The sequence below is a fragment of the Mirounga angustirostris genome, unplaced genomic scaffold (assembly GCF_029215605.1).
Source record: "Mirounga angustirostris isolate CCGP_5_RB_7025 unplaced genomic scaffold, mMirAng1.0.hap1 SCAF_8, whole genome shotgun sequence".
NCBI classification, from domain to species: domain Eukaryota; kingdom Metazoa; phylum Chordata; class Mammalia; order Carnivora; family Phocidae; genus Mirounga; species Mirounga angustirostris.
Window position 1 is genome coordinate 12,602,983 of NW_026991716.1, and position 12,803 is coordinate 12,615,785.

The 12,803-nt window shown below is 49.0% G+C and overlaps 1 protein-coding gene across 8 annotated transcripts in view; it reads right to left on the bottom strand.

The window, feature by feature from the left end:
- The window catches only part of JARID2 (jumonji and AT-rich interaction domain containing 2), a 260,030-nt gene that overhangs the window by 128,969 nt on the left and 118,258 nt on the right, over positions 1–12,803 (bottom strand). For 4 of the 8 annotated variants that reach the window (XM_064597156.1, XM_064597150.1, XM_064597149.1 and 1 more), the window contains exon 2: positions 9,230–9,365. The exons of 1 other annotated variant lie outside the window; for it this stretch is intronic. In XM_064597156.1, coding sequence (XP_064453226.1) covers positions 9,230–9,365 — 136 coding nt within the window. Of the gene's footprint in view, positions 1–9,229; positions 9,366–10,459; positions 10,962–11,548; positions 11,878–12,803 lie in introns of those variants that run through there. 3 more of the 8 variants (XM_064597154.1, XM_064597153.1, XM_064597155.1) reach the window with 2 other exon arrangements.

A 12,803-nucleotide genomic window follows, 5' to 3' on the forward strand; every position in this document is an offset into this window, starting at 1 on the left:
CCTGGACGCACAGGAGCTGAGCCACTGGCTTGGAGACCCCTTCAAGTCTCAACAGACACTCTCACGCATCTGGTACATTCTGGGAAAACACCACAAACCCATGTATCATCATAAAAGTTCAAAAAAAAAAAAAAATCAAGACAGCCATGGTGACAAACCCCAAGATGACCATACACTTTCATTTGGAACAAGATTTCTGGGCTGATGGAAAAGTCCTAGAGGACTTGTCACGTAGGTATATTTGCAAATCTGCTGAATTGTACAATTACGAGGTATGATTTCACAGAGTGTAAAGTTTACCTCAATCTAAAGGGGAAAAAAAGAAAAAGAAAAAGAAAAAAAGAAGGAGGTTAAGATCTGAGTCAGGAGTCCTGGGGTCAAATCCTGATTAGACCGCTTCGTTATGCAGCCTTGGGCAAACTGCTTAATATCTGAGACCCACGACACAAACCCACAAAATTAAGATAGTAACAGATTACGATAATGTTATGAGATTAGAAGGAGTAACTTCTTTCTTAAAAGCCCAATCTTAATTTAAACTACCAAGCAATGCATCCTGTACCCGAATAGGCAATCTACAAATAGGGTTAAGAAAAGGTACAGGGTAGGGGCGCCTAGGTGGCTCAGTTGGTTAAGCATCGGACTCTCGGTTTCAGCTCAGGTCACCATCTCAGGGTCGTGAAATGGAGCCCCATGTCAGGCTCTGTGCTTAGCACGGAGTCTGCTTGGGACGCTCTCTCCCTCTGCCCCTTCCTCCTGTGCACGCGCTCGTGCTCTCGCTCTCTCTCAAATAAATTAATCTTTAAAAAAATAAATAAATAAAAGGTACAGGGTGATCTAATTCCCAGAATCTTTATGATGGTAACACTTAGAAATTTATCACAATTATGAATAAACATGCACTTTAGAGACAAGGAAAACAGCAAAGGCTGTGATCCGGAGGGGAGGGCGTCAGGCTGTGTGCATTTCTGAAATAAAACCTAGAGTCACAGATGGGACACTCAACCCCTGAACAGAGAGAAGTGTGTCCACAGCACGGCAGAGGGTGCTGGAGTGGGGGGGGCCAGGGGGCAGGGCAGCAGCTGGTGGGCAGAGAGATGTCTGCACACTGCTTCACACAACAACACATGCCCTACAGAGTGCCCAGGAGTCCACTCAAAGTGGATGAAGCTTTTCTCTCATGGACTTTCAATCTACTGTGGGGTGAGAACTCAGAATTAGCGAACAACAAAAATACAGTGTCAGGCTGTGAGAAATTCTATGCAAAGAAATATTACAAGGTAAAAAGTGAAAAAGTAACAGACCAAGGAATGACTTTTGATAGGATGCTCTAGCTCAAACCTCCAGGTTTGAGCAGGAACCCAAAATACAGGCAGGGATGAAGCATGCAGTTATCTAAAGGGAAAGAGTTGTAAACAGAAGGGTCAGAAAGCACAAAAGTTCTGGGTGCCAGGGTGGCTCAGGGTGTTGAGCATTTGACTCTTGATTTCTGCTCAGGTCATGATCTCGGGGTCCTGAGATCCGGCCCCGCGTCGGGATCTGCACCGAGCAGAGCCTGCTTGAGATTCTCTCTCCCTCGCCTCCTGCTCACACTCTCAAAAAAATAAAAAAAAATTTTTTTTAAAGCAAAAAAATTGGGGCACCTGGGTGGCTCAGTTGGTTAAGCATCTGACTCCTGGTTTCAGCTCAGGTTCTGATCTCAGGGTCCTGGGACTGAGCCTGGCCTCGGACTCCCTGGCTCAGCGGGGATTCTGGGGTGGATTCGCTCTTCCTCCCTCTGTCCCTCCCCCCACTGTATTCCCTCCTCTCTCTCAAATAAATAAAATCTTCAAAACACACACACGCATTCTGGTACGCCTGGAACAACAAGGAGGCCAAACTAGGGGAGGTAGTGGTGAGGAGACCTGACACTGTGGCCCACATCAAGTGGTGTGGGTAAGGATGCTCAACTATCATGCTAAGAGGCAGGGAGACACTGCAGGAACAGAGCATGCACTAATCTGCATTTATAAAGGACTGTTCTGACTGCTGCCTGGAGGGGGAAAAGGTGGAAGCTGAGATGACACAGCATCAGGGGTCCCAGCCCAAGCAAGAGGTTTCGGACCAGTGACAGGAGTGCAAATTCAGATTCGGAAGATGTGAATTTAGAACAAACAGATTTTGCTAAAGGACGGAATGCAGGAATGCAAAGTATGGAAAAATCATAGTAGTACAGATCACTCCAAGGTTTAGGCCAAAGCACCGAGAAAAACAGAACTGGCATTTATGGACAACGGGAAGACGGGCAGAGCAGAGCAGACATGGTGCAGACAGTTGGCTTTGGGACAGTTCACGTTCACGAGGCCTTCCAAGAAGGCTAGTAAGCAAGTGCAGTTCAGGACAGGTTCGATCATGTCAAATGCTGCCAAAGGGGCAAATAAGGCGACACTGACTGGAACCCTGGTTTAGCAATCAAGGTCATTATGAAGCCTTAATGGTGGCCTGATTCTAGGGGTTCAAAGGAGAATGAAAGGGGAAAGGATATTAACATGAATATAAATAGTAGAGGAGACAGCCTGTGTAGATATTTTCTTTCAAGGAACACCGCAGTAAAGACAGACACGAACAGCAGGAGGGAGATACAAGATCAGTAGAGGGATTATTTTATTATGAGAGCAACTACAACATGTTTTGTTTACTGATGGCAATCTTCTAGGAGAGAAGTAAATAGTGAAGAGGGGTAAGCTCCAGAGTGAGGTCCCTGTAGAGATGAGAAAAGGAGATCACAGCAGATTTCCATCCTCTCGCCCTCAGGACCCTCAGTGTTGGGCTTTTCTAAGAACTGTGACAGACAAGAGAGAGCACGTGCTCTCCCTCCCTTCCCCCCACCTCTCCCTCCCTTCCCCCCACCCTGCCCCCGCCTTGCGAGTGAGGGAGCGCGCACGCACACACACACACACACACACACACACACCCTTACCTGTCGTAGACCCCTCCTCTTAAAGCAGCCCAGATTTGACAAGGATGAGGAGGACAGGATCCAGGACAGAGCTAACAGAGGAAGTGGGCTGAGAGAGCTGGAGGGCAGGGGGCCTCAAGCACAAAGTGACAGGAAAGAAGAACAACAGAGTTCCGTTTTATTACTCACAAAACCGCCTGTCAACCAAATGGAAGCGCTATCAAGAAACGCCCCGAGTGCATCACTTAGGTCCTGGATGGACCACATGAAAGCTACAGGAAAGACATCAAGCCTTTTCAGTGCAACCATTTTCCAGGATAAAATGTAGCTTTGTTGTTTGTTTTTTTAATAAATTTAAGTCGCTTTCAGTGAAGTGTATTACCCTTCATCTCAGCCAGCTTTTTTCACATGGTGTGTTGTCTCACACATAGGTGGGGGGGGGTACGGACAGAAGGAAGAAGAGTCTCTGAGGCTGGAGTGTTCCCGAAAACCAAACCTGCAGCAGCTGCTCGGTGCCCACAGCTTACAGAGGACACAGGACACTGACACATCAGCAGCTCCATTTGGACAAAGCGGTGGGGTAAGCCACTTTCTCCAGGAGGAAACACACAAAAACCCAAAAAATGGTCTTCCCTGTTGAAGTAGGAACCATTTCTAGAACAGCTAGACGTGAACAACCCCGGCCCAAAGCAGAAGGGAGAGGGGCCCCCCTGGCTGTCAGAAGGCAACCATACGACCACGATGGTCTTTTCCAATATAGCCACGTACATAAAATTCCATTCGTGGAACGATGTGCTCGGACTTTTCATTTGGACTCACACAAGGCGTCTTTACTTTATGTAGTAAACAATGAACCTGCAGGAGTTGGGACCAAGTTTCATTTCACAATCAACCCATCAGCAATCTTTAAGATTTAAGGAGTCGAAGATCCTATTCCTTAGTAGAAAGAAGGGGGAGGGGGCTCCCTGTAGCTGCACCTCCAACTTTGGCCCTTCACTACAAATTGGCAGTGGTTTCCAGAAAGTACCATCCCCCACCAGCGCGCCGCCAGGACCAGTGGCCCTAGGAGGACTGGCCAACCTGGCGGTTCAACGGCAGCATTAAAAATACAAATCTCGGGGCGCCTAGGTGGCTCAGTTGTTAAGCGTCTGCCTTCGGCTCAGGTCATGATCCCAGGGTCCTAGGATCGAGCCCCGCATCGGGCTCCCTGCTCGGTGGGAAGCCTGCTTCTCCCTCTCCCACTCCCCCTGCTTGTGTTCCCTCTCTCGCTGTGTCTCTCTCTGTCAAATAAATAAATAAAATCTTTAAAAAAAAAAAAAATACAAATCTCTACTTCTCGGTGAAGAAACAAAATGAATGCCTGTGTGTGCCTGTCACGGGCCTCAAGAGGGTAAGCGGGCAGGAGGAGTGCCATCTTGGGATTCCCTCGATCGATGACAAGCTCCACTAAAGCCCGGAAACATGCCCACATTCATACTCACACGACGCCGCCCCCTCCCCCGCTTCCGAGGTCTCCTTCCCCAGTGAAGGATCGCACATTATCTCCTTCAAAAGAAACCCCTATTAGAAGAAGTGTCCTCCTACAAATTCTTATTTTTGGAATCCTATCTTTACAGAGCGTTCCAAAATTATTTCTGCTTATCGAAGAGGTGGCTGAAAGCAACGGAGTGCTGGTGCAGAAAGCCGAGGCTGCCAAGGACTACTGGGGCAGGCAAACGCCTAATCCACGCTGGTGTATCACTTCCTCATCTACAAAACGGTCTGTTCTGAAGATCAAAATGAGTGAAATGCGGATCGAGTGCTAGTCAGTCAGTAATGAGTGCTCAGTACAGACTGGCCCATCACAACTACCACAGGTTCCAAGAAAAACGATCCGGGGTCCCTTAAATCTACTCAAGGCTCTTTGGCTGACCAGAGGCCTTGCTCGATCTCAGATGACATTTACAGGAAGCAAATGAAACTCCAAATACAGCTAATAGCTCCCCTCTCTTACTGTGTAATTATGTGTACTCATTTGTGTAGCATGTTATTATTTAAATGTCCCTAATTTCAGCCCCAGCGGGCCAAGGGCCCTCAAAGGGTAGCCTCAGCCTCAGCCTCTGCCAGCCCTTCCCAAAGCTTTTGTCCAATGTATTACAGCCAGAAGAAGTGGCATTCTCTCTGGCAGGAAGGAGACAGAAGGCTCTCACAATCAGCAGAACTCGGGAGTGCCGCCTCACCCACACTCGGCCATAACCAACAAGCCAGAATAAGGGTTTCGTTCCCTCCACAGGCCATCCGCGGGGCTGTTCAAGATTCACATCCGCTACCTCTACGAGGAACCTCCCCCCCCCAAAAAAAAACAAAACAAAACACAACCTCATTCCCTGTCACTTTAGAACTATGAAAGCAAGATCGATGGCCAACATGGATTTTGTGACATAAACTAAGAGGTCTCCCTACCATCTTGCGTCTGGTTGGGTTATTACTACGACAGGAGACCCACGGAAATGGGGCGGCAGAGCTGAGCCACTCGGATACAAGCCGTTTCACAGACTCCACACCCACCCACCCCGCCTCACGCAGAGGGAAGGCCGAGGAGGGGCTGCTTCGTCATCCTCGCAAGCCAAGGATTTAGTGGAAGTGACGGCAATTCATTCTCAAAATTCTCAAACTAGATAAAAAGTTACATCAAGCTCCTTCTCTTGTCAACGCCAAGCATTATTGGAAGACGGAATTTTCCCCAGGAAACACTAGCAGGACCAATAACTCAGACAAGTGATGCGGGGGAGGGTGCGGGGGAATCAAGCACCTTGTTTTCAATACTACTGCTCCTGCAAAGATATGGTGTAATTTTCACCCCTTCCGCCCCCTTAAATAAGTGCTAGATTCAAAGTTGCAGGGCGTGAGCTATAATTCCAGTTCTGCTGGAAGACAGAAGTGTGACCTTGGGAAAGTCACTACCACACAGAGCACTCACAAAGCCCCGCAAGGACACTGTATTCAGCTTACAGATGAACACACCAGGGGCCTCAGATGCAGGTCACTACCAAGGTCCCCAAGCTGCAAAGCATGAGGGGGGCGAGGGGGGACCCACAGGGGCAGCACAGCACGTACCCACCCCAACTCTGGGCACGGGTGCCCACTCTGATCCCTGTCTGGTTAGTTTCCTTCCCCATGATCTAGAGCTAGGGATCTGCACTGGTGACGGCTTTAAATCTCGACCACCAGACAGATCTCTGTGACCATTAACACTGCACCAATGGATTTCCATGTTTACAAGGGAACCTCAGGAGGTTCTGTGACTAACTGAAACAAACAAAACAAAAAACCAAAACATTTTTTTTTTGCTGAAGTATAAATTTAATAAAGCCTCTGATCACGTTTTTTTTTCCCTAAGATTTTATTTATTTATTTGAGACCGAGAGAATGAGAGAGACAGAGAGCACGTCAGAGGGAGAAGCAGGCTCCCCGCCGAGCAGGGAGCCCGATGCGGGACTCGATCCCGGGACTCCAGGATCATGACCTGAGCCGAAGGCAGTCGCTCAACCGACTGAGCCACCCAGGCGCCCAATGAAACTTTATTTTTTTTATAAAGATTTTATTTATTATTTGACAGAGAGAGAATGAGAGAGAGAGCACATGAGAGGGGGGAGGGTCAGAGGGAGAAGCAGACTCCCCGCTGATCAGGGAGCCCGATGCGGGACTCGATCCCGGGACTCCAGGATCATGACCTGAGCCGAAGGCAGTCGCTTAACCAACTGAGCCACCCAGGCGCCCTGATCACGTTTTAATCCCTAGGTTATCTATGAAACCAACCCCCGCCCAACTTTTTAGAGCCATCGAGGTGTCAATGAACATGAGCCATAAAAGTACAGATGCAATGTTTTTGACAGTGTGGTATCTCCAGTTGTGAAAACCACTCTCCCCCCACTAACCTCTCTTCATTTGCCCCACGGTGAAGAGCCCCAAGATAAGGGCGCTGTGATGTGCAGCTCAGGACAAGGTCCTTCTGTGCAGGGTGGAATGAGGATCATGAAGTATCCGTTAAGCAAGGGACATATATACAGTCACACATACAGAGCCCTGTTTGCAATCCTCCCACTCCCAACCTCAGCTGCCCAAAAAGTCTGGGGTGCTCCACTGCCTTCCGCTTTCTCTGGACCATGCACCCTAAGAGCACACCGCTGGGGTTTGGGGGCCTACAGAGAAGGAGTTCTTCCCCAGTGAACAATGCCGGTTTCCCCATCTCTCCAGTAGGCCCCCAGTGAGAAAGCACACTTTAACCTGTTAGCGGCCTCTAAGAAAATTATTCTTAAAACCAGAGGTGTTTACTCAGAAGTGCTATGGAAACCCGCAATACAGAATGACAGACACGTGGGCTTGGACCGCTGGCTGCAGGGACACCGACAGGAACCAGAAATGGGCATCTTCACGGCAATCCCACAACCAAGAGAGAGAGGCCTTGGTGTCTCCATATTGAAAACCAGACAGGAAAACGACAAGCCAGTCTTTATCAGCATGAAATAAAAAACTACCGCAACAAAAACCCCCTTTTCTTTATGAAATTGGTACACGGATTCTTTAAAGTCTTCAACGACCCCCAACAGAGCGGCCTTTGCCAGTTTTCTTAGAATTCCTTCCTGGGCATTGTCAAGCCCTTGACGAGGCCAATTAAAAACAAGAGCAACCCTTGGTCGACAAGGCCGGCAGTGCCTATGAGACCTCTTGAAGGGCTTTAGTTTTTGTTCTTTTACTTAAATCCCACCTTTATTTAATTCTGGACACCTGGCTAACTTGTCCTGAAAACGGTTTTTTTCTCTCAGATGGGTGGGTTTTTTTTTTTTGCTAAGAGATTCCAAAACCACGAAGGCCTTCCTGCTCCTGCATAGCAGAATGCCTTATCACGACAGTAAAATCTAAACCCCCAGACGCCCCTGCTCTACTCTAACCTTCAGGATGCAGTGAGACTCTCCCCCATCACGCCCCCCTCAAACACGTAAAGCCAGACACTACGTTCAACGCAAAGCAAGGACACCAAGAACAATCACATCACACAGGGGTCCAGATTCTAGACTCGTGGCAACAGATTCTACTAATTTTGCTTCTGTGTATGTGGAAGATTATATATATATATATATTATCCTGGGCGGGGGGAGGGGAGCTTTCCCATATACATGCGGACTCAGACCTCCAGAAGCTTCTTGTTTTAAGTCACCCAGAACCAGAAGAAGAGAGGGACAGGCCTTGGGTCGGTGGCAGGGCCAACCTGGTGGAGTTCAGGGACGGCGTCCCTGGAAACCCCGCCAAGGCTCGATGCGGGTTCCGCCTATAGGCACTAGTCCCAACAAGAGGCTCCCTCAGACAACCCACCTTCCAACGAAGCCATCTGGAAGGACAGTGGATGCCCGAGGTGAACCTGTCCCTCTGGACCCTGGCAAGCTCTCAAGTACCCCCACATGTCCCAACTCTATCAGCCCACGACCAGAGCAGAGACTCGGAAAAAAGAACCACCACCTCTCCCGTATCTCTCCTTGCTCCAAGCCAAGTACAAACCAGAACATGGTCTATTCATTCACATTTATCTAGGACTCTAAAGGACTAACGAGGGCGAGGGAGACTGGAATGCCATCACAGCCCCATCCCCTGCACTAAAACACAGACTGTAACGTGTTCTGAAATGGTTTCCACTGGGTGATTTCAGCCCCGTCCTCCTAAAGAGACAGCAGAATAAACCCTGAGACGAGCAAGTTTCCTTCCAGGCTGCAAGGAGACTTCTCATAACCACACGGCTGTGCTCCCTAATGCACAGGAATTCTAGGTCACCGTCTACCTGCTGCCATGTAACCACCTGCCCGGCCTGATCAGCAAGGAAGGAAGCATGTCCTTAGCAGGCTGCTGAGCTGAGCTGGAGAGCAAAAGGGCAGCAAGCACCCCGAAGACTCAAGCTACTTCCTACGCAAACAGGGGGAAAGAACCAGGAGCTCCATCCAGGGTGCAGCAAGATCTAAGTAGAAAGACAGAGATCCACAGAAAAACCTGTAAGGTAGACTCTACCTTCAACCCAGGACCTCGTAGAAATCGGATCACAGCCCCTGTCTTATCTGTAGGGAACAGACTAATGAAGGCACCTTGCCAATTATATTACACAGCAGATGAAGGAGCATGAAAATGAATCCATAAACCCAGTAGGATGTCCAAAATAACTGCCATCAGGGGCCTAGCCTGAGAAGCACAAGCCGCCCGAAACACATCCAATTCAGAAACAAGGTCCAAAGATACCATCCGAGTCCAACAGAAGAGGCAACTCACCATTCACTGTTTTCAGGCTCCCAGCAATGCCTTCCCCGTGTTGCCTCTTCTGGGCATTCTTGAACTCCTTCAGAGACAAATAAAGGACTTTACGTACCACCCTTTCTTCTGACCATGGAATCCCATCACTGTCATCCTGGAGAAACAGAAGAAAGGGAGAAGGGAAATCACTTAAAAAAAAAAAAAAAAGGCAAGTAAACATTAAGTGTTTGAATAAACTTAAAAAAAAAAAAAATTCAAACAAGCATCATGCTACCGAGACCAAGCTCTGGAGGCCAGAATTTCATCATGTGGTGATGGTTCAAGCACTGACCGTAGCAAAAAGCTCACTCCCAGACTGTAAAAGGGCGTGGAAGGAAGACAACCACCTCGATTCCTTTACAAACCCTGTGCCCAAATACCCTCATTAACCAGTAACACTGCCGTTTCCTATTCGGGGCCAAATTTAGGAAGAGGCATTAGTAAACCCAAAGCAGAGGGCTGAGGAATCAACGTCCTGGAGTTTCGCTGAGCAATGCCAGAAGGTGTCCCCTACCTTAGAAACAGATGCTGGGCTCCTCAAAAAAGGCTCCTGTGGTCATGGCGGGGGGGGGGGGGGGGGGGGCTGCCCTCAAAGAATTTACCATTCGGTCAGAAGAAATGAAATTGGATCTGTACTGACCCCTCACTCACAGAAAGGAGTCTTAATTAGGAAAGAGACAGAGCACTGTGGAAAAAAAAGACCATGAATCCTGGCGGGCAAGGGTAGGAACTTGGGGAGGGAAGGGGTGATTTAAAGGGGGAGGAAAAAAAAGAAAAGAAAAATACACACAGGTTAATACTAGGTCTTGAAGGTCTAATTTGCACGGCTCCCTTATGTCTGTGTTATCAAGAGCACTACAAGCTTCTGAGAGAGGCACGGAATGAATGGAAGGCCAGGTTGGGTGGCTGGGGGTTGGGGACGTCCAAAGAGCCCCGAGCCCATCCCAGGCACTCCAGCAGAACTGCAGAAAGACAGAGGGGAGGCAAGGAGCAGCAAGGGCAGGAGGGGAGGGGAGGGGAGGGAGCCCCCCCACCCCTCCCCAGCAGGGAGGTGAGAACAGGAGCCAAGTCTGGAAACGTGGAGATGGTGGATTGGGGATCTGAGCAGAGGTGACTGTTTTAGGGAACCAGCGAGGTGTGTGTTAAGGTGTGAAGCACTGCTTCACACACAGCCCAGGACAGTCGCAACAGGTTCTCGCCTACAGATACCTGCCTACTGTCCACGAATCCAAAAAGTCCTTATGTTCACACACTCACTGCAAGACTTAAGCATTTCAGAACCGTTCACCTTGGAAGGATCGGAGCTTCTCAGATACTTGGGGCCTTAGGAGAATAAGGAGAACATTAATATCCTGGGTAAACGCAGGAGGGGGTGGGGGTGGATATTCAGGTTCCTTTTGCTCAAACAGGAGTACTTTCCCCCACAACAGCCAGGCCGGCGCTGTGGTCCTGATGCCAGACAGAACCGGTTCTTCCTCCCTGCCACCCGCAGGTCCCCGGAAACCTCAGCGGGACTAGGTCAGGGGGCTAGAGGAACTGAGCTCGTTCCCTGCGCTCACATCCCTAAATTCTGCATAAACACAAACTACATCCTAGAAATCCAACCACACGGAGAATCTAAAGCCCTAAATAACCTGAAGCTGCACTTGGATTAAGCTGCCAAGATTTTTCCAGAAGGAGAGCGCTCTACCATCTTCTGTAATAAAGGGGAAGAGAGCCCCGGGAAAGAAGAGCTAGGATTTCCACCTTTCCCCCCGCCTCCCGACATCCTTCCACTTCTGCAGACCTGCCAAACTGAGATTTCCTGTTGGCTCCAGAGGAGGAAGGCACCTTCCTCCTGTCTTCCTGGGGGTGCTCCCCAGAGAGGCAAGAGAGGTCTACAGGCCAGCGTTGGCAGGTGGAGGTTCGAATCCAAAGGCTTAAAAGAAGGCAGCCAACTGCCTCCACCGGATGGGATGAGCACACGGGGTTTCTGGACTGCTACCATGTACAAGTCCCTCTCTACCTTCCAATCACATGGTTTCGCCAACAGAAAAAGGAAGCCCCCTGACCAGACCCCAATTGAGGCGGCTGAAAAACCAATCAGAGGACGTATCCACACAGCACACAAAAGGCACAAAGAAGGTGGATTCACTGCATCTGCGTGATAAGCATTGGCTCCTCCTGGCGTTAAAGACAGTGAAGGCTGAAACCCCAGCTTTTCTCAGCATCCAGGAAAGAATGCTCTTTCATGAGCACCGGATTCCTATTCTCATCCTTGAAAGCTGATGGGATTATAAACTATTATTCCATACATACCCAGCATTTATAAATTATAAGACCCCAAAATAGCTTTCAACGTAAAGTTGCTGCAATAGATGTACTACGTCGTGTTCAGACTGGTGCCTTCATTCTGACTTCGGGCCTCCATACGAGAGCGTCCTACCCCTACAACCAAGCTCTCATTAAAACATAAACCGTGTGTGGGGCGCCTGGGTGGCTCGGTCGTTAAGCGTCTGCCTTCGGCTCAGGTCATGATCTCAGGGTCCTGGGATCGAGCCCCGCATCGGGCTCCCTGCTCAGCGGGGAGTCTGCTTCTCCCTCTCCCACTCCGGCTGCTTGTGTTCCCGCTCTCGCTATGTTTCTCTCTGTCAAATAAATAAAAATCTTTAAAAAAAAAAAACATAAACCGTGTGAGTTGAAACTGCCTGCAAAGGAAGATGCATTTCAGGTTCGCTTACTGTACTTTAAATACAGGAGAACCAAATCCATGACCGAGCTTATGGGACTTCAAAGTCTAGACATTAAAAAACAAACTTTTTTTTTTTTTTGGAAACACAAGAGCTCTTTTCCATAACGTACAGTGCTGGTCAAGCCTTGTCCCCTCCCTGGATGTTGACGCCAAGACACAAACTAGTAGGTAATAAGGGGGCTGTGTTCTGTTTCCAAAAGCTCAGTAGGTGGGTAATAATTCTGAAATTAAAACTGAAGCTGCTTTTCACAGATCAGGATGAATCAGCCTACACTACACTAGGAGGCCTGCATCCCTCCCTAGTGGAATGCCAGATGCAGTAAGCACAAGTGTGCCTGCACCCCACAAGTGGTAGGTAACCCAGGGCTAGCCAAGATGGGAGGCATGGGAGGCCTGCAGGAAGGTACCTCAGGTCTGACACGCACTCTGCCGCAGCCTTAACTGTCGTTCACAACAACAGCCAAGGGCCGAGAGCTCCAAGAAAAGCCCAGAAAGAACTATCGTTAGAGGTCAGGCGACCCAAAATGCAAACACCTGAGAGTTTAGTACCTTTTATTTCCCCCTCTTCAAGAGCGGTCTCATCTTTTTAGAAAAGATTTGAGAGAGAGAACATGCAAGAGAGAGCACAAACAGGGGGAGGGGAAGAGGGAGAAGCACACTCCTCATTGAACAGGGAGATGATAACGGGGCTCGATTTCAGGACCCCAGGATCATGACCTGAGCCAAAGGCAGGCACTTAACCGACTGAGCCACCCAGGCGCCCCTAATAGTGGTCTCATTTAACCAACCATTTAAACAATGTCTGCATGGGGCCAGGAAATC